The sequence below is a fragment of the Falco naumanni genome, chromosome 2 (assembly GCF_017639655.2).
Source record: "Falco naumanni isolate bFalNau1 chromosome 2, bFalNau1.pat, whole genome shotgun sequence".
Lineage (NCBI taxonomy): Eukaryota > Metazoa > Chordata > Aves > Falconiformes > Falconidae > Falco > Falco naumanni.
In genome coordinates, this window is record NC_054055.1 from 123,115,234 (window position 1) to 123,136,496 (window position 21,263).

General features: G+C 42.5%; 1 protein-coding gene across 8 annotated transcripts in view; it reads right to left on the reverse strand.

The window, feature by feature from the left end:
• Positions 1-21,263, reverse strand: part of ST3GAL6 (ST3 beta-galactoside alpha-2,3-sialyltransferase 6) — a 48,483-nt gene that overhangs the window by 19,516 nt on the left and 7,704 nt on the right. For 6 of the 8 annotated variants that reach the window (XM_040583215.1, XM_040583214.1, XM_040583212.1 and 3 more), the window contains 4 exons: positions 6,361-6,460; positions 5,547-5,615; positions 4,238-4,315; positions 1,299-1,402 (listed from right to left, as the gene is read on the reverse strand). In XM_040583215.1, coding sequence (XP_040439149.1) covers positions 1,299-1,402; positions 4,238-4,315; positions 5,547-5,615; positions 6,361-6,449 — 340 coding nt within the window. In that variant the 5' untranslated portion in view covers positions 6,450-6,460. The remainder of the gene's footprint in view (positions 1-1,298; positions 1,403-4,237; positions 4,316-5,546; positions 5,616-6,360; positions 6,461-21,263) is intronic. The other 2 variants (XM_040583217.1, XM_040583218.1) reach the window with 2 other exon arrangements.

A 21,263-nucleotide genomic window follows, 5' to 3' on the forward strand; every position in this document is an offset into this window, starting at 1 on the left:
GTTCAGTGCTTTCCAATATAAAAATACACCTGCCGCCCTGACTACAGCATTTTCAGACACAGTTGGTTTTATGCACTGTGCATAAAAAACATCCAAGTAAGGACATCAATTTAGGGCCCCAGGTTAATCACTGACGCCAAAGAAATTCAGGTTTATCAGAGCTCCACTCTGGGAAGCTTTTCCTGCACCAACACTCCATTGCTGGAAAACAGCGTGGAATTTGTATTAAAAAAATAGTAAGTTTTAGTTATAGTAAATAAGCATTGGAAGAGTTTAAGACCTGCATCCTAATTGACTGTTTTTTCTTCTACCCACCTTCAGCTCAAACAGAAGCAGCCTTGACCCAAGAGGAGAGGCTGCACAGCCAGAGACAGTAAGAGCATCACGTATCTTGGGCAAAGACACCAAACCAGCCTGTGCTCACTGGCAAAGCTGGGCAGAGGCACCTTCCCAGCCCTCCCTTGGTTGGCAGGTGCCTGCTGGACACTTGATGCGCCTCTAACTGAGAAAGGGACTCAGTTCATTCCCAAATGTATTTTTCCCCACCTCAGCTCCAGAGGTGCAGGAAAATACACCATCCTTGTTATACTGATGGAGGACAAGTGGAGAGTCTAAAGCCCAGATCTGCAGGGTACTAGGAAGGTGCACTGTTCAGCATTAGAAACTCTTAAGACCTGAGACTTTACAAACCTTTCCAAAAGTGCAACTAAGACCCTTAGGGTCTCCAGCCCCATCTACTCTGCCCTGACCAACACAGGCAGCAGGCATAAGCAAGCCAACACACTGTATAGGTACAGCAGCCGTGCAACAGCAGGAATACCCCCTGCAGCCCCAGTGACCCCTTCCTGGTGGGAGAAGCTAGCCCAGCAAAAAGAAAATTTTGCTGATGTAACTGCCCCAACCCAGGGACTTCTGCCTCAACAGGACTAGATCCCAACTGGCTTTACGTGTGTTGAACGAACCCCATCACACTGACCCAGCTAATATTCCACCTAGCTAGGTACCTTTAGTGCTCCAGCCCACATACAAACAGAAGGAAGCTGAATAAGGTCCACTCTTCCTCACTCCCACCTTTTTGGAGCTTCTCTGCTAAGAGGGGCAAACCCAACACAGTGTTTTATTTGTTAAAACCAGAAAGGTGCCAGGTCAGAGGGACTAAACGAAACCACCACATCACCACCAGATACCCCCAAAAGGATTTGCATTGGTAAACATGAAAGACCAGGGCCTGAGATTCAGGTGGCTTTACAAACTGTTTAGGTATTTGTTTAAAACCAAGGCACACAGAGAAGACAAACCTGCTCGCTTTATTCCATAAGGCAGTTCAAACTTATCGCTCCCGTGGAACTCAGCCACTCTGATAAAATCGTTAGCACACAGGAATGGGTATATTTTGTCAACACTAAATGAAAGGAAAAAGTAAGATGTTTTAAAAATCCACATGACTTATTCAAATAAGCCAATAATTCATGCAATTGCATTTTAAATAAAAAAGCTTTATTTAGCCTACTTGAAGTATTATCAATTTTTAAAAGAAGAAAATTCATGAACACAAGAAAAGAAAGCAGTTGACAGAAAAGGGGAAGATTTTATTATGGAAAATATAGGTAGAGAGTGAGATAGAAGAATTTATCTGCTAGTATAAGTTTGAGTCACCAAAATCACATGACTGAAAGCTCACACCATGAGACAGCATATTTAAGAGAATATATAACCCAGGAAGATAACATAACAGAGGCAAGGAAAATTAAGAGTTATTATATAAGGCAATTTAATAAATAAGAATGGGATATGAAACAAGATGTTTTAACCTGAAAACACCACCTCTTGAGGACATCAGCTTATTGATATGCGCTCCCATTCAAACAAGGTGTTCTATGGCTGTGCTGACATTAGTAAGTAGTCTGGGGCAACATACAGCAAAATGGTATGGAGTTCTCATGCACACATTACACACATCTCAGACAGTTTGGTTTGGTTTTGGTAGGGTGGGGGGGATGTGTTGGGTTTTTTTGTGTTTGTTTGTTTGTTTGTTTTAACCCTAGACTAACTCTAGTAGGGTCCCAAAGATTGAGCACCCCTCAGCAGCTGTAGCACATCAGGTGTGCTCCTGCAGTGCATCTTCTGGCTTAGCTAGAAGTCGGGTGTCTGAAAGGAGCCCAGTGCACAGGCTACCCTGTGATGAGAAGCATGGCACACGGGGATCACAAGCAGGTGTGCCCCAACAGCACATCCCTCCTGCAGTCTAGGACACGACAGCATTACACCTTATAAGCATCAAGATAGAAAGAATGGGTCACTTTTCAAAAGTAACTGCAGACAAGGGCTACCTCACAGCAGGGAAGGGACTGTTACTACAAATGAATGACCCGTAGACGCAGTCCCCTCACATGCTACCATGCCCTCAGCTTCACCTTGGAGTTACGAGGACACACACTCACTGAACTGGTTAACTTTGTAGCAATTCTGCATACTAGCTTCTATATTAAAATGTTAACACGGAAGTATACAGTCAGAGTGAGAAAACCTAGTATTGATCACAAATACCCACAGCTAGCACCTGACTTGTTTTTCCACTAAGAATATTAACAGCTGTTAAAAAATCAAAACACCACAGCCCACACACCAAGAACTGGGCCATAGATTAACTAAGCAAGACCAGCTAACTTTGAGAGACTGAACTCCCATATTAAGTTTAATAACTTGCCTTGCTGTTCAGAAGCAGCTGGTAAGTTTAGACATAATAAATAATTTACCTACTGTAAAGACATTTTTAATTCTAGCTCTTATAGCTCTGGCTCCTTTCCAATAAATAATTCTGCAGGTTAGAAATCCTTTCAGCCTCCCCAGGCTCTTATTGAAGTGCACAGACCAGATCTTCAGCTCACACAAATTATCCCTATAAAGGAGCTATGGAAAAATAAGAGACTGCTCTAGCTCTGCACCTACCTTCTTCTCACAGTGCAGCCAAGTCCCTTCCCACCCCCTTCCTTGCTCTGCCCAAGAGCCATCCTGCAGTGCCTGACAGCCTGGGCATGCTCCGCAGGCAAGGGAACTAACCAGTTCTAACTAACCAGACTAACCTGGACCACGCTGGGCCAGGCAGCTAACCAAAGCTCAGACTACAGGACTGCTTTGGGGAGGACTAACTGGACACCCTTCCATGTTCTTTAAAACAATAACAGCACTGAATCAAAGCCATGTTTTCTTGTATGCAAGAAGGACAACAGAAAGAAAAAAAAAGAAAGAAAGAAACAATGGTGTCTTTGCTCAGAGCTTTAAGCCAGGACTCTGTCTAAACATCTTCCCAAGCTTTCTCAGGGCCACACTCAATGTTCACTCAGGTAAATACAAAGCCAACAACACAGCCTGTCTGCTCCTGGTCCTGTAGCATTTCCTACATCTCTCATTTAAAACTTGTGCTTCTAATAACAAAAACTTTCAGTATTTCCTCACAAACCCCTTGGATGCACTTTTGTGACCAGACACCTCCTTTGTTTTGTGTTGAAGCTCTTCCTTTTTTCACCTGATTGCTTCTTTACAAAGGAAGCTTCCTATGAGAACCTTAAAGCAGAGGACACCTACACACAATTCAACAACACTATCAGAGGAACCAAAGCATGAATAACTGCAAATTTCATCAGAATTACATTTCCTTAAAATTAAAATTCCATTGAAGGGAGAGAATCTCAGGTCATTAAAGACTGAAATGTGCGAAAATTCATCCAATACTCTGCTTTCCAAATAAAATGAAGATATTTTCAAAACGTCTCTGGTCCCTAGCTGCTACAGAAACACTTGGCTACCAAAAATCTTAATCTTTTTAAGTCCAGGTTCTTAACAGCAGAATGACCAAGTTTCAGTCTTGGAAATGCAGGTTTCTTTTACAGGAAAAGCAGGGGGAAATAGGAATTGCAGAAGGAATTAAGGCTTTTATTTCAATAATTAGAATAGTTTTACTGTTACTAGCTATAGTATCTGAACAGGAAGCATTCATTTATTCAGTACATACACCAGCGTGTTGAGCTAATTGTGTGGTACTGCTCAGCTGCTGGTCAGTGGCAAGCTAAATATTTGGTTTTGCTATAACCAGGAAGGCAGCAACGAACCCAAGCCCAAAAGCTGTACTGCCAGAGGCAAATCAAAATGTGAAATAGTCCAAGAATATAAATAGCCCATTTCTACCTCAATTTGTACAGCCTTTCCTCCTCCACCTCCTTCCCCAGCAAAGACTCACCCCACTAAAGATTCAAATGCTGGTTTCAGGACACAAGTACCCAGTGCATTCCTTCTGTCCACAGCTGTAGGTGGCAGCCTGCAAAAGGAGAATTTCAAAGAAATAGCAAGAACAGGAACGGAGGAGTAGCAGAAACAAGGCAGGGAAACCTGGACAAGCCAAATTAGTCAAAGCTGACTACTGAGTTAACACCACACAAAATTTTCGTAATAGCCTCTGTATTATAAATATGGATCTTTCTCATTGTGGTACAGTTACTTTTATTAGTAAAAGCTTCCATCTCACAGTGCTGCTTCAAGGGGTCTACAGCCTTCCTTGCACAGCAATTGTCAATGCAGCCATAACCAGAGGTGAGATCTCAGGCCCACCTGCAGAGAAGCAGGACACCTGGGCTCAGTCACCCCTGCAGCCGTACCAGATAGCATCACCAGCGCTCCTCAGGTGGGAGTCTTGTTTGGAGAGGGGAACAGACAGCACCACATAGGGCACTTCAAGGAAAATAAGACTGCTTGGGGATAAACTCTTACTCTCATCATAAGGCGTACACTTCTAAGCACATACCTGCCTTGGCAATAGAGCCCCATTAATAACATAATATGAAGCCCAGAAGGGAAGGTAAAGTTCAGTGTGAGCAATGCGTGCACCTGGGCTGCATTAAGAACAGGAGAACGAAACTGCCACATTAGAACCACAAGTCAAACAGACCATCAAGGTTAACTGCTTTTGGTAACCTCAAGTCGCCACATGGATACTGACACTGAGAAAGCATCTCGTGAGATGTATCAGCTAGCCAGCTCATTGCTTTCCAGCATCAGCCTCACAGAAGGCATTTCCCAGGATGGCTTCAGAGAACAGAGGCCTGCTTTTAAGTTTTAGCATAGGCACTCATCAGGTCCCACAAACCTAATTGCAGAAACTTACCAGTACAACATCTGCTTACACGTACACTTGCACATTGCAAGTGAACCACACCTCTGCTAATTTTATTCAAGTATAAGTCAGAATTGCAAAAATTTGGAAGCTGTAAATAAATGTCCATCCAACAATTCATTGCTTGTTACAGTCACTGTAAGTAGCTATAAATATTAACCAAACACTGGAAACATGACGTGGACAAATTCCTTTCTGCCAGAGATGTTACAATTGTGTTCTGAACAGAAACAGCCAATGGACACAGCTGAACAATAATCAATTGCACAGGGAGCCTATGGACAAAGGCTATGGATTTTAGTCCCAATCCCTCCCACATGCCCCAAAACAGCCAACCAAACAAAAGCCCCACCAAAAACCACTCAACTCCTGAACTTACTGGGTAACTCCACTAGTCTCATAGGAAGGAGGAGCCCTCACAGAGGAAGTCTGTCCATAAAAGCTAATCCTGCAAAAAGGGAAATGTCACAACACTGTGGTTTCCTATAAACAGAAACCACAACAGAAAGCCATTCGTATCAATTGTACATTATAAGACAAGTAGAGGCACATCAGTGACTACTTTTAAAAGCTATTGCTATTATCATAATAACATAAACACACTGGTCCATCCTGGTCACAGCTGTGCAAAGGCCAATGGAAACTCTACTTCTCTGATAAGCACCCTGAATCTTAGGTCCCAAGCCACCTGTCCCGTGCAGCCTGGAGACACTTCGCACAAGGTTGCCACTGGGACTCAACAAATTTCAGTTTTTGAAAAGGTGTCCACTACACCTGCAGTATTCCCACATGTGGAGCAGGTCTCTCCCGTATCATTTATCAGGCATCTAAAGGAACATGCTAACGCTAAACAGATGTGGGGTGGGAGGAGATATGGACACATGACACACACAAGTAAGATACCTCTCCTCACCTGAACACCTGTTTTCACGAAACTCAGAGGGGCTTCCTTTCTCTGAGGTCCTGACCTCTCTATGCAACCAGGCTCAAACAGACTACTAGGTTTAAAAGTGAAACGAGAGAAGGGGTGACAGGACAGAACAATCACATTCATTCCCTCACAGTACAAAAATATAACCCCAAACACACAGAGTAGTTGATTACTAGTAAACAGCTCTTCAGCAACTCACAACCACATTTTTCATGCAGCCAGGAGGATGTTTGCACTATAAATGCACAAAGCATCGCCATACCAATAGAGGTTATTTCTCCACAAATTTCCGTGCAGTATACCATACATAACAGCAGCAGCCAAGATAAAAAACAGAAGAATTCGTTTCATGACTGGTAGACCTGAAACGTAAGAAAAACAAAACAAGAAATTTAAATCCCAGTTATGCTATTAAACATTAACTCCTATAAAGCATCCTGAAACCTAAGAAAGGAAGTCATCATTATTACAATCATTCTCCACTACCACAAATTTGATAGGGGATCACTCCAGTCTGATTTCTCACACAAAGCCACAGTGCCAGGAGCTGAACACTGCTTTGCATCTACCACATGTGTATACTCTGCGCAGAAACACTGACAGGGGCTCAGTCTAGGTTCTCTGTTACAGACACAGGAGGAAGATGGGCTCTTCCAGAAGCATGTCGGAGTAGGAGCTCCTTTCTGTCCACTGGCAGCCCAAGGAAACCAGCCTCTTTGGTCAGAAAATGGCCTTTACAGGTACCTGTGCTTCTCCTCTTTCTTGTACCACCCACTATCAGTTTCCATAATTACACAGTTAAACAAGCATTGGCACTTTGCAGGAGGCAGACAGGCTGATGCCAATGAAGGAGAATGGGGTATGAGCTGCCACAAATTGCTACTAGCTTTTTTAGGATCACAAATATTCTTGAAGTCTGGTATCGGACATTTAAAGCATCACTGAAGCTGTCTGCTTACACCCTCATCTCCTGCGCAGTCTCCAGCTCCTGACACAAGCTAGGCTTCATTGCTACAGTGACAGAAAAACGCTATTTTCAAACATCACTAAATCAGGAAAACAAGTTAGGACCCAAACTGTGGAATTTGTTAATTATGGAGAAATAGCAGGAAAAGCGTTCATTTTTCAAATAGAGTTTTCACTTCATTGCACAGTCTAGTAAAAGAAAACCAGAGAAATATCAGAAGCTCATGTATCCAGCAAGACACACTGGGGAAAAAGCAAGTCCTGCATTGCTCACATCTAACACACTGAGCTGTCCTTTCAGCAGCTATGAATGAACTGTTGTTGCTTAAATCTTGTGAAAGTCCAAAATAGCCATTCTGGCCACAAGTTACTGTGGAAATTTACTCACGAGCTATAATCCTTCTATTAGTTCCACTTCTACTCCCATGGTAAGGAGTTCAGTACACACAATGCACAAACACCTACTTGCACATCTATATTTTAAAGTGAAGGTAACAAAGAACTGTCCATCAAAACCAAGCCACATCCAAACATACTGCTGCTTTTTCCAAAAGCAGAGCCTTCGGCTTTAGGTTTGGATTTTTTCTTTTTAATTTTCTTTTTTTAAACTCCATGTAGCTTTTCAGAATATTTAGAGTTGCTGTTATTTCAAACTTGTGTTAAACTGCCTTAAAGCAATAAAACTCAAGGTCGCAATAAAACTGAAGGTAGATGTTGTCCAAGTGATTTATGCTTTATGTTAGTAACGTCCCAATATCATACCTTATTTAAGGCCAAGAAACTACTAGAGCACACTGCATTTTGTCAGCAGAAACTGAGAAGCAAACTACTGCCACTCACATAGCTTCACCCCTCAAGACATACCTAACAGTGAACTATTTGTTACAATGACTTGAATGCAACAAGCCATGACCTATTTATTTCCCAACCCTCCGTATCCTTCACAGGAGTTTGTCAGGTCACAGATGGGGTCTTATAACAGCATCTACCACAAAGCCACCTAACAAACAAGCTACAACCTATCAACCTTCAGTGTATCCTCCAGGCTGTCCTGCTCTGTGCTGGATGAAATACTCATAGGCTGCCCCTGTTCCAATTCCAACCTTTCATCCCTGGTCAGGAAGTAACACTGCTCCCTTTACAGCTCCAGCTCCCTTGTCTCTTCCTTCAACAGTCAATGCAAATTTTTGCCAACAGTTACCCTCAACTTCTAGAGCAAACCCCAACTTTTTTACAATAATTTTGCGACAGTCTTTCCCTACAATTACAAGAACATTACAACAAAACCTACCTACCGGGTTTAGCCAAGTGTCATTAACAGAAATTGGCTCATCACCTTGTGTGCCATCACACAGCACACACAGGACAGCCAGGGGATCCGGCCCAGCCAGCACAGGTTTATGAAAGGCAGGTCCTGCTTGACTAACCTGATCTCCTTCTGCAACAAGGGGGCCCACTCAGTGGGCAAGGGAAAGGCTGTGGATGTCATATACCTAGACCTCAGTAAAACCTTTGACACCATCTCCCACAGCATTCTCCTGGAGAACCTGGTTGCTCATGGCTGGGACGGTTGTACCCTTCGCTGGGTAAAGACCTGGATGGATGGCTGCACCGAAAGAGGGGTGCTGAATGGTGTCACATCCTGTTGGTGCCAGGCACACGAGGTGTTCCCCAGGGCACGGTGCTGGGGCCAGTTCTGGTTAACATCTTTATCAATGATTGCAACAAGGAGACTGAGTGTACGCTCAGTGAGTCCGCAGACACCACCAGGCTGGGGGGGGGGGGGGAGTTCTGACCTACTGGAGGGCAGAAAGGCTCTGCAGAGGGAGCTGGGCAAGCTGGACTGATGGGCTGAGGCCAACTGTATGAGGTTCAACAGGGCTCAGTGCCGGTCCTGCAGCTGGGTCACAACAAACAACCCCACACAGCACTACAGGCTGGGGGAAGAGCGGCTGGAAAGCTGCCTGGTGGAAGAGGACCTGGGGGTGTTGGTCAACAGCTGGCTGAACATGAGCTGGCCGTGTGGCCAAGAAGGCCTACGGCATCCTGGCTTGTATCCAAAATCATGTGGCCAGCAGGAGTAGCAAAGGGATTGTCCCCCTGTACTCTGCCCTGGTGAGGCTGCACCTCTGAGACTGTTCAGTTTTGAGCCTCTCACCACAAGAAAGACATCAAGGTGCTGGAGCGTGTCCAGAGAAGGGCAACGGAGCTGGGGAAGGGGCTGGGGCACAAGTCTTGTGAGGTGTGGTTGAGGAAACTGGGGTTGTTTAGCCTGGAGAAAAGGAGGCTGAGGGGGGACCTCACTGCTCTTTACAATTACCTTGAAAGGAGGTTGTGGACAGGTGGGGGTCGGTCTCTTCTCCCAGATAAGAAGCAATAGAACAAGAGGAAATGGCCTCACGTCGTGCTAGGGGAGGTTTAGTTTGGATATTAGGAAGAATGTCTTCACTGAAAGGGTGGTCAAGCATTGGAACAGGCTGTCCAGGGAGGTGGTTGAATCATCATCCCTGGAAGTGTTTAAAAAAAACGTGTAAATGTAGGGATTTGAGTAAATCCTGCTTGAACGAGTGTTGTGTTTAGGGACATGTTTTAGTGGTGGACTTGGTAGTGCTACATTAATAGTTGGACTTTATGATCTTAATGATCAAAGCCTAAACAATTCTAGCATTTACTTGAAAAAGATGCTGCACTCTTTGGGGTGGTTTTTTTTTCCCTTCATTATCAGTATTTTTATCCCTCTGCTGCTGTGCAAAGGTTTGCTAAAATATCCCACTAAAGTGGAAATCAGCTGTTTACTTTTTACTCCCTAATTAAATCAATGCAAACTTCAGTTAAACAACCAAACATAATGAACCAGCTCTTCAGATAAGGTTGCTAAATTAACAACTGATTAAATTGCCGATTTGATGACTTCAGTGTAAAAGAGAACCTTGCTGAAGTCAGGCCAAGCTACAAAACAGAGAAAAGACAAGGCAAAAGGTCTTTGGGCAAAAGTCCTATAAACAGTCTTTTAAAAACAAAAATATTATTCATAGCAGTATTAGTCACAGAGTAAAAAAGTTCTGTTTGTATAGTATTTACAAATATATTCATACCCCTGCAAAACATTCATTAGAACAAGAGAATATAAGTCTACATCATTCTTCAAACAGGATCACAAGAAACCTGTAACAACTTTCAGTATCTTACATAGGACATTCAACCTGGCACACACATCAGAAGGTAGGAGCTGGGGTGGACCCAAACCCATCATTAAGGGTCTACTTAACTCAGCTCTCAGGAACATAAAGTGATCTTTAATTATCTAAGAATCTTCTCACCATCCCATCCCCCAGTGCCTGGCTCCATTCAGTGCTTTGATGTTCTGCAGTCAAGAAAGACTGTCGTTTTAGCAAATATCTTAACCTGGTTTAGTAAACTAAACCATTGCCTTAAGGAACAAATTATTCTGGGTGTATATTTAAAGATGACAGCATTTTCCAGCTCTCCCTTCCTATTTTAAAATAGCTGAGTGTTATAGAAAGTTAATCAAAGGAAAACAAACTTACACAACACACATACTGCACTAGAAAATTCCCATTGTCAGAGATGCAAGAAAATAGGTAATTGAGGAGACACAGTTCAGATGTAAAATGACAGTCCCATTCCATCTTATTTATCACAACACAAGACCCAGCATCATGACTTAAACACAACCACCTGACTGACAGAGATCATGGTGCCCTTAGGTCAGTCAGTGATAAGCAAAACAAGAAGGACAAAGCTGGAACTTAACTATTCAATTCCCTCCTCTTTCCAAAAAGCCTACAGTGATCCACACAATGAAAGGGGCTAGGAACCCAACATGCCAGTGCCCAGCGTTCAAGCTGTTGGCTGGTCAGTTTTCTGAAAGCAAGCAAGCAATGGGATGCTTAAGTGTTGTAAAAAGATTGGCGTGCTGTTTTTAATAGCAATCTAAGCTAAATTCTTCTGTCCAACTTCACAGCCCTACCAAAGCTGAGCTACAATTACAGAATTAGACCAGAGTGACTCTGTTATGGTATTAAGAGATCTCAGAGATCAGCCTGCATCTCCTATGGACAGATAGATCCACCTCAGCTCCCACCAACCCACCACAGAGACACATTTGGGTATATGAAAAATTAGCTATATGAGCCCAGAGGCTAATTTTTGTTCCCTTGGTGGAAGTGGGGAACCCAGACCCTTGTCAGGCTGAGCTGCATCTTCACTTACCATTAGCCTTTATTCTGCTACTTCAGTAAGTGTGGTATTCAATATGAGCCACTATCTCAGAGTCTCTGTTTATCTTTCAGTTTAAATATACAGTTGATGCAGCCATGCCACAGAATAAAATAATCACACAGGAAAATACAGCTGTTGGGATGGGTGATCACACCACCACACTACGAGCAACTTTTTCATATTGCTTATAAGCCTTCCTTTTGCTTTCTTGCTTAAAATTAGGTTGTTAATAATACAATGCAAGAGGCTTTTCCATCTGTCCTGCTTATTTTGTAAAGCACCTTTTACTATTAAACAATAAATATTTAAGTAAAAAGTGGCTACTACTAAATGAAATACTACTCATCATAAACCAATCTTAGCTACATACCTAGTCTTGGGACAGTTTGACTTCTTGCTGCTGCAGTTAGCTGACAGCATGAAAATTTCAGCTCACTCAGACCTTCAGTTCCTAGCTCTTATAGTTGTGGAGGAGGAAGGAAAGTGAGCTTGAAAGCTTTGAGTGGACCTTGAAAATTAAAGGGACAATAGAAAAAGCAAATAAAAACTTACTAAGAAGTTTAAAAAGAAATATCAGGCTTAAGATGTAGTCAGTATTTTGTGGGTTTTGGGTGTGATCACCAGTCCTGCTGCACTGTGTCCTTTGGTCAGGATGTAGTGCGTGCCTGGTGGATAAACTATGCAAGAAAAGGGACAACGAAAGAGGAAGCTCCCTCATGCCATTATTTGTCTCAAGCTGCCAGAACATGAGCACATTATAGCACATGCACAGATATTTCTTCTGCCAAATCTATTTGGGCACTATTCATCATTAACTCTTCTAGTTCTTACTCTTAAGTACGTGCAATAGTTCATTTATTCTCCCCCTCTTCAGGAAGGAAACACTGCGGACAATACAATAGCACCACAGCAGTCTGACTCAGCCACTTCAGTGCCTTTCCTCATACATTCAAGGTTTTTTTCATAATTTCCAACACTCCTTTTGATTTTAATCAGGAAACAGAAGTCCTCAGAAATACTAACTTTAAATGAGGACAGTAGATATATTGGATCATCCTAACAAGGTAGCCCTGAATCAAAACTACATTTCTAACTCTCCGACAACACTGACTTGTTTTTGAAGTGGTAAGTTTAACAACATCTTAACTGGAATCGCTAACATGCCCTATCCCCCACCAAACCAAAGCAGTTATTGCTGTTCCCCAAGGCCGGCACAAACCATGACACCAAAAAACCACAGTATTACTGTGTCAAAACATGATTGGGGACTTCCACCATCCCACCACGTGTATGATCTTTACCAGCAGTTAAAAGATTTTTCTGCTCTGGAAGATCAGATTCTTTCAGGCTTTCTGCCCTAATCTCTTTCAACAACAAGGGGATAAGCAGTACAGAAAGAGTTTGCTGACTGACAGCTGGAGCCTTCCTCCCTCCAAGAGCACACCAGACTAGCTATTTGCTTCCACAGCATCCTGATAACTGACAAAAGACTATGTTCTTCCAGAGATAGCTTCTCTTTGTTAAGGAAGGTTTCCAGTGTTTCCCCTAACACCTCCCCCTTCTCCAACTACTACAGAAGACCTGAAAAGCAATACCAAGATAATCTTTTATTCAAGTACTCAACAGCAAGCAATGAGGTCCAGAAGATTTAGTATCACAGCAGTAGCTGTGATAGTGTTTAGTAGATTTAGTCAGCCCTTGTTCTTTAGTAGCTACTACAGCCAGAAACACAGCCTCTGCAGACATTAATCTACTGGGGAGAGATGCTGTCTAGAGCTATGTCCAACTTGACCTGTTGTGTGGCTGCATACCAATTCAGGACAGGCTGAAAGAGTTAAGAGACTGGGTTTAGGGCCTCAAGTGCTCCCTCCCTTTCATCATCCTGCTAATGGTGAAACGTATTCTGTACCACAAGAGATAGCAACACATTTGTTCTGTGGACAATTCATGTTTATTTTACTCCATTTTTGTCTTTCAAGTATAGACACCAGTATTTTGCTCTTCACCAGAACATGCCCACCAGCTGGGTCAAGCAAGGACGAAGAACAACTTAATCAGTATTTTTCATTGCAATCACAATTTCAGTCCAAAAAATCTTCAAGGAGATCTCCGCATCACTTTCCCTCTTGTGTGACTCTCCAAGCTCAGAAACTCTTCTCAGACAGGCATATCCTTCAGCTAAAAGGTATCGATTCAAAAATAATAATAATAATAATAATATCAGAGCCCAGTGAGATCTATTGTAGTAATTCTCACCCCCTGCAATCTCAATTTACCTAGAGAGGACAGCTGGTGGAAGAGGAAGGTTAGCTCCCTTCCAGAAGGCTGCAGGCAGGCCCAGGAACAAGTACGGTTTATGCTTGTGTCTTGGGCATAACAGGCAGTGTAGCACCTACACCCCCTCCAAGCCTTGTCTCCAGTCCCATGCTCTCACCTCATTCCCATTGCTACCTTTAAATGCAAGAAATTGGGTACAGCAGCTTGCTCCAGCCAAACCTAAGCCCTCCAAGATCTCAGGCAAGATCTGAAACACACAGGTTTGTAACCTTCCAGGAAGGCATACCATCAATAGAGAGTTTGGCAAAAGCTACAAAAGGCCTGCAGGTACTGACTTACTCTTACAGTCTTATCACCATGTTCAGACTCTTGTTCTTACCTCCTTTTTATCTAGAGCACTATCATCTATTCAGTGGTGTAACTCCTTTTTCACTGCTCTTCCTTCCCTCTGCCTGAGTACACAGGAACTTTTACATGTCCCCCACTGTGGGGGCAGGAACAGAAAAGGCGGAGGGGGGGGAAGATAGGTTGCATGCACTCAGACCGTTTCTTGGATAGCAAGACGACACATGTACAAGCCTAGGTCAGGTTACTAACGCTTACTGAAACAGCTCCCCTTTTGGCTGCAAAGAAGTTCTGTGATCCTGTTCTCAGACATACTGCAATCAATGACCTGTGCTGTTCCACAGAGATACCACTTTTGGGCCTACAAATACAAAATTTAATGTCACTTACACTGACACCAAATACTAGATCCACAGATGAAAAACAGGAATACAAAGCATCCACCAGTGCATCCTGCCAGAAAACCCTGATGAGCAAAACACAATGGAGCACAGGCATTAGGTATCACTGAAATGGCCCTCAAATAGGAGCAGTATTTGGTGCAACTGTCTGATACTGAGTTAATTAGCCCTACTGAGAGGCAGAAACACATTACCTCCAGCTTAGGGCTATCACAGGGTTGCTACACCACCCTCAAGATCAGAGTTAACACTGATTATATTTACATACGCTCAGATTACTAGAGTGCAATGTGGATCCCTGGAGCCAGCTCAAGGCGACAACATGCTCTATTGCATGGTGTAGATATATACACAACTACATGCATAAGAGACAGGTGGTTTGATACTTCTCAGCTGGTGAATGTTGGTTTTAGTTATTTCCCCTCCAAGATAGAAAAAAATGATCCCTAATGTTCCAAAATGGTTTGGGGCTCATTTCAACAATAGATACACAGCTAAACACTACCAACTTGAGTTTAAAAGTCAGCCCTGGGTAGATTCAAATCCAACATGGGTTTTGAGGGGAAGAGGAGAAATAATTACTGGATTCACATCTAAGTAGTGCTTTCTAAGTATCACAGATTTCCAGAAACCTTGTCTAAAATTACAATCAAGAATAAGACCAAGTCCACAGTCTCATCTTCTTGCCCACTTCTGTGCCTTGAGATGAGGACTAGAAGGAACTGGTCAATTTATGCAAAGTTGCACAGAAATTCAGAACAGACGTTTCCATATGCTTTCCTTGCACTGTCCCTCCACAAGCCTCCCCATACAAGTTGCCTTTGTTTGGTTTTTTTACTTTCTTCCTGCTGTGCACTTGAACACAGATCAGCAGTTACTGCCATGCCCAACAGCCACAGAGATGCAGTGTAGTACAAGAACAACTACTTTGGGTTTGGTCAGAAGCTAACTTGTGCATGCAAAGCCCAAAGCAGGTATGAGCCAAGCATAGATAGCTCTGCTTCCTGAACTCCCAAAGCTTTAATCAAAGCAAACACCATAAATTCAGCTCTAACTATGCTTTTTTTTTTTTTAATTGCTAAAAAAAATAATCACAAATTCAGTTACACAGCCTTAGTTGAAACATTTCTTTCAGCCCAGTTGTACTCTTCCTGATTAATCTTTAAAGCTTTAGCCAGCTTAAGTTAGGCTGCTGTTTGCATATTATACATCATAGGTGTCAGTACAATACATGACAGAACAAAATACACAGAGAACAGGTACTATAAATCCACACAGCTCCTCCTGCACACGGTGGTCATTCTCAGCCTATGCTCTCCCTCTCCTTTCAGCTCTTCTTCCAGAAAGACTGGAATATAAACAAGTCATGCAGTGTGTTCTGGGGGGTCAGAGTTCAAGCAATTTTTTCCTCATACCCTGATTTGACAGAAGCCTTTTCAGTTATGCAACTTGATCTACTCTTCCTGAAGGAAGAGAGCATCATGATTTTGAGTGGTTTTGCTTGTTCACCTCCTTTTAGACAAAGATGACACACTACACAATGCTCAGCAAAACAGAAAATTGTTAATAGGAAGACATACTACCCACTACAACACCAGTATACTCATGCACACCCACTGTTCTTTGTCCATGAGTGCCTACAGAGAGAGAGGCTTGTGGTCAAACACGCAATCCTTCTTGGGTTTCCCAGAGAGAGAGAAAAAAAAAAAAAAAAAAAGGGCAGGGAGAAAAGGCTGGAAATAGCCAAATTATCCTGGTGGTTCAGAACAACTGAGCTCCAAACCGTATCAGCACACCAGTTTCCCACCCCCAACCCAGAAACCACAATCAACCTAAATAAATAAAAGATCCAACCAGAGAATTTTATTTGTATTATACACACATTTGCTAGAGCATTAAGGCTCACCTTAAAACAAGGCACACTTTGTCTTCTAATAATGTCTAGGATATCTAAAACATCCAGCTCTGGCTGATTTAGAGCTAGCAATTTAAACCTCAACTCTCACAAAAATGGCTGGGAATTAAAAAACTAAATCTACCAGTCAGCTCGGGGAAAACAAATAATCTCAACCCTAGGCTAAAATAAGTCACCAAAAAACCCCACTCACAAGCAAAGTCAGAGCTCTCAAGGGCAGCGGGAATAATGTTTCCTTGTTTAAAAAAAAACATATATATATAACTGAGGGCTAATTTACTTGTTTCACTACCGGCACATGGAGAATTAAATGCTCCCCATCTACATCAACAGTAAGCCCCAAGTAAATCCGACTAATTTCTCGCTTAGTCATAGCGACATAAATACTGATCTGTACTGGTGTCAGAATCTGTCCCTAAATAGACATGGGATCTTTTCATGACTAATTTTCACAGCAGGATTTGCAAGCCTCAGTCATGATTAGGAGTCCAAATATGCATGGACTGCCATCATCTGATGCCACAGCTCTTTTTACTGGAATTTTTAGTCCCCATATTTTAAAAAGCAAGAAGTTACATTACGCAGGTTTATGTGGATTAAGAGGCCCAGCAAATAGCTGTGAACATGCTCCTACTAGCATACAAAACTGAACAGTTTAATTTTCATTTAAATAACATGCAAAGCACCTCTGCAGCCAGAGCCCCAAACATATCATGTTCACTGATTTTTGCTGTATTGCTCCCTATCTTACTCTAGCTACTTTAAAAAAAAACAAACCATCCCCCAAAAAAAACACCCAGCTGTTTGAGATTGAATTGCAGAATCTGCTGTTGGGGTAAATTCTATTTGCTGCAATGTATGTGCGCCAGAGAGCTCTGGGATTCTCAGGAATGCAGCAAAATGAGTCCATGAAAAGTGTAAAGCTAAATTAATTTAAGGAGGAAGGAAAATGGAGATAAGTGGTAGCACTTACCCCACACTACTGCTCTTGGAAGTTTTCCAGGGCAGCTAACTTGCCAGCCCTGGAGAAAGTTGCAGGACACTAGCAGTGTGAGCAGCTTCTCTGATAATGTTAATGCTTTATGTTTCCAGCACTCTCAAATCAGCATTGCAATGAATACATTCACATTGCCTTTGGATCTTGAAAATTAATCAGAATACACACTTTAACTGGTAACTACTATAAGCAAGCTAAAGCCAAACTGCCAGTGCCAAACTTGAAAAGCCCGACTACTGTTAAGTATTACAACTATTTTCAAAAGTCTTCTTTATATGTAGCATTGTTTTCTTAGCACCAAAGCTTAAAAAAATATTATTTACAACAACAAAAAACCCATAAGAAGAAAAGCTCTAATAAGCAACTTCATAACTTTTTGTGGACGTGAAGTGTTTCTGAGCTAACAAAGAACCGTTGTACAGGTTACAGCAAAGCCTGTAGCTGATCCCCTAAAGGCTTTTAGTGCTGTGTTTCATTTCTTAAATGTGAATACAGGAAAAGCTACCTACATAAAATATCCAAACAGTACTTATCCTGAGGATTGAGAGCTGTGAGACATACCATAGTTACGAAATGTAGTCCTGAAGAACATTTAACACAGCAAGTCCTAACTGACATCTTTTCTGAATGGGAAAGGTTGCCAGTAAGTCTACATGTGTTTGTGTTTTAAAAACAAAAAGTTATTTGTAAAGCAATGAGCTTTCCAAGGGGAACAAAGATGTAAGTGTATCTGACTTCAGCATTCAGAGCATCATTAACTGTGTGTTTCCTTAGACAAAGCTGAAATCAGACTCACAACAATAAAAACCCAGGACAAAGCAGCAAACTAGAAGACCCAAAGCCAGAACTGGAATTTGTCACAGAGCAACTGTTAGTTGCTGTTAAGGGAACTCAGCTCCTTGTGGAAAAGCATGCATAAGTTTATTTACATACTTCCGTGTATACAGAGATACAAAGTGACACTACAACAGCCCATATTGCAGTGCTAACTTTTAGTGAGTATCCATCCTGTAGCAGAGTTCACAGCCCTGAATTATGCACCTTGGCTTCCTTACCTATACATGATGAAAACTAATTATCTTTGATGGTAATCTTCAATTGCCATCTGTCTGGGAGGAAAGCTGCCTAAGTGAGTCAGTAGGGAATGCTGGGAGAGATTATAGGCTTTCCTCAGTACTACAGAGACACTCAATTGAGAGCTTTCAGACCTCAGTCCTCACACAAGGTTGAACGTTTACAAACCATTTCCTTCCCCAAAAATGAAAGCTGATGTTTTGGGGGTTTTATTAGTTTGGTTTATTTTGAAATGGACAGTCATGGCTAAAACCGAGAGGAGTCAAAGGTGCATTTCACCCCACCCACACATCATTTCTCATGGTCTCACAGCCCTTCTGCTGGGGTTGCCCTGTAGCAGCTGCGATGCACAGCTGAGAGCCAGGAGTCACCAAGCAGCTGGGCAGCCTTGCTGCCAGGGGCAGGCTGCAGACACGCAGCCCTGTCCCTGCTGCACGGTGGCTTCGCACAGTACCTTCTGCTGCCAGCGTATCATCAGCACCCTCCATCAGTTTCATCTGTTCATTTCTAAACAAAGCCTGGTTTGCTGTAGGTAAAATACTGTCTATTTTTGCTGTTCAATCCTCAGTTTCAACAGTCCTTAAATGCTAAAGCAAAATGAACAGGGGTTTCTTTAGGACTGCAGTATCTTTACACAGATTAGCCATCCTCCCCTACCTGATCCTTGCAGAAGGTCAGATTTGCCCAGGGCTAGATGTTCAGGTATCTCCTCCGAAGGTAAAATTAACAAGCAAGCCCTGAGACAACAACAGAGCTCACCTCCCCATGAGTCACAGCAGGGTGATGGGCTTTTGTGGCACAGATCTGCTCTTCCACAGCCAAGCTAGCCCACGCTGCAGCAAGGATAAAACATGCAGTCTGACACTTGCACTTCAGCATAAAACTGGTAGTCCTCTAGAGCAAGATACACTGTAAGCAAGTTCTAGTGTGTCCCTACTGACATCTTTTCCTTGCTACCCTGACCACACCAAATCCAGCTCAGCCTCTGGCATCACCGTGTCCTATCAGATTCTATTCATGCCGCAAATGATGCAGAACTCCGTTAGAGCATGAAATGCAGTACAGTAAAAGGCTTTTTGTTCTATTGCATGTGGTTTTAGCATGAAATGAGATTTAGACAAACACATCCTGCATGCATGTGTGCATATCCGTTCTCTCCTTCCCTGTAGAACTTTTTTTAATCCCTTTGGCTAAGTTCAGTCAAATTTGACAGGAGATTAGGAACTTAACACAATTGAGACCTCCGTAAGTTTTGCAAAAATAAACAGGCAGCTGGGTAACACAAAGAAACCCCATAAGCTCATCTTTAATCAAAGATCAGAAAGTCCACATGCAGAAAGACATCAGAAACGTGGTCTCATTATATCTGCTTGTCACACAACTGTGTAGCAGAGTTACTGCAAGAGCCTCTGGCCATTAAAAAAGGTGCTAAAATTTTGAAGTCTTGCACAAACATTTAAGTGTCCGAATTTTCCAAAACAGTTGTCTGAAGTTAAACATTATAGATATCCTTTTCAGTCACTTACTAGATAGTCTTAGCTGACTTCAGTCACCCAGCTTCAAAAAGTCAGACATAAGCCAGTATGTATTATAGGAAATATTCTCCATACAATCTCAAGTGACATGCGTATTCTATTTCACTTCACTATTCTTTCCAAAAATCTCTGAAAAACATTCTCAGATTAGAGATCTTTAAACTAATACAAAACCTAAGATTTGAGGCTAAGCCACCTAAGAATCAATGTCTCAAGTTGAAAACAAATTATGGCGTGCCATTAGCATAGAAGAAAGAATTGAAACAGCTATTCCATTCAAACTGCTCCAATGAAAATGAAATAACAGTATTTACTTAGTATATTTTGCAAGAAAGGGCAGTCAGTCTTGAGAAATTGCACAAATGGTATCTAACCAGTACTTTAACCATCTGGCTACTCAAACCCCAGTTTACACAACCGGGCCTGTGCTCCACTGCGCAAGGTGAGCAAGACAGGCACAAGAAGCACTCTGCTATGTCAGACCAATCTAGCCCACTAGTCTGTCTCCAGCAGTGACAGAAGGAGATGCTGTTTAGGGACAGCACATTTTGTTGTTCATTCCCTTTGTCCACACACTTCACTTGCAGCACCTACAACTGTTCAGCATAGGAGTTAGAGGATAACATCCCTGTCTACCCCTTCTAGCACCCTTTTTATGGGTCTGCCAGTACCCACGCTTTGGCACCTGGGCAGAGAAAAGGACAGGAAACCAATCAATTGAGACTGAAGTGATACTGCTAGATCAGAGCTGCTGAGCCACAGGGCACTTCGCCACACAGTCCTGAGGCCAGTGACTTCTTGGGAATGGGGAATTAAAACTGCCACGGGTGGTTATAAAATTGAGGAGGGGGGCGAGCAAGTGGGGAGAAGGATAAGTTTACATACCCTTCCAGATTCTCAGCTGAGGCAAGTAACAGTCACACTGTCTCATTAAATATTGCAAAACATTTAGGCAGGCAGAACTAGCTGTAGTTTTCCCTTAACTGTTTCCAGCAGAACCCATGCTTTTCCCAGCAAACCAAATGAGAATGCAGTAACTTGTCTACACAAGGGTCATGATCAAGACTAGCTACCACATGCTAGCAAGCCTTGTACATGTTCAATACAGACAAATCCTAACTTGCTCTGGCACTTCATGAAGTGGATTTAATATTACGGCTCCATTTAATCTTGTGCAAATGTTGCGTTCAAACAAACCCTATAGGGTATCTCACATCTATACCACTAACCCTCCTCCTGATCCTCAATCCTGTATGTTGACTTCAGACTACCTGAAGCACCGTTAAGATTGAGGTGATAGTGTTTGCAGGGTGCTCAGGCACAATACTGGTGCAGGATGTATACAGGCAGGTTCAAGAACTTCAAAAGAAACAGGAAATACCTATTTTGACCTCCAAAAGATTAATAAGATTG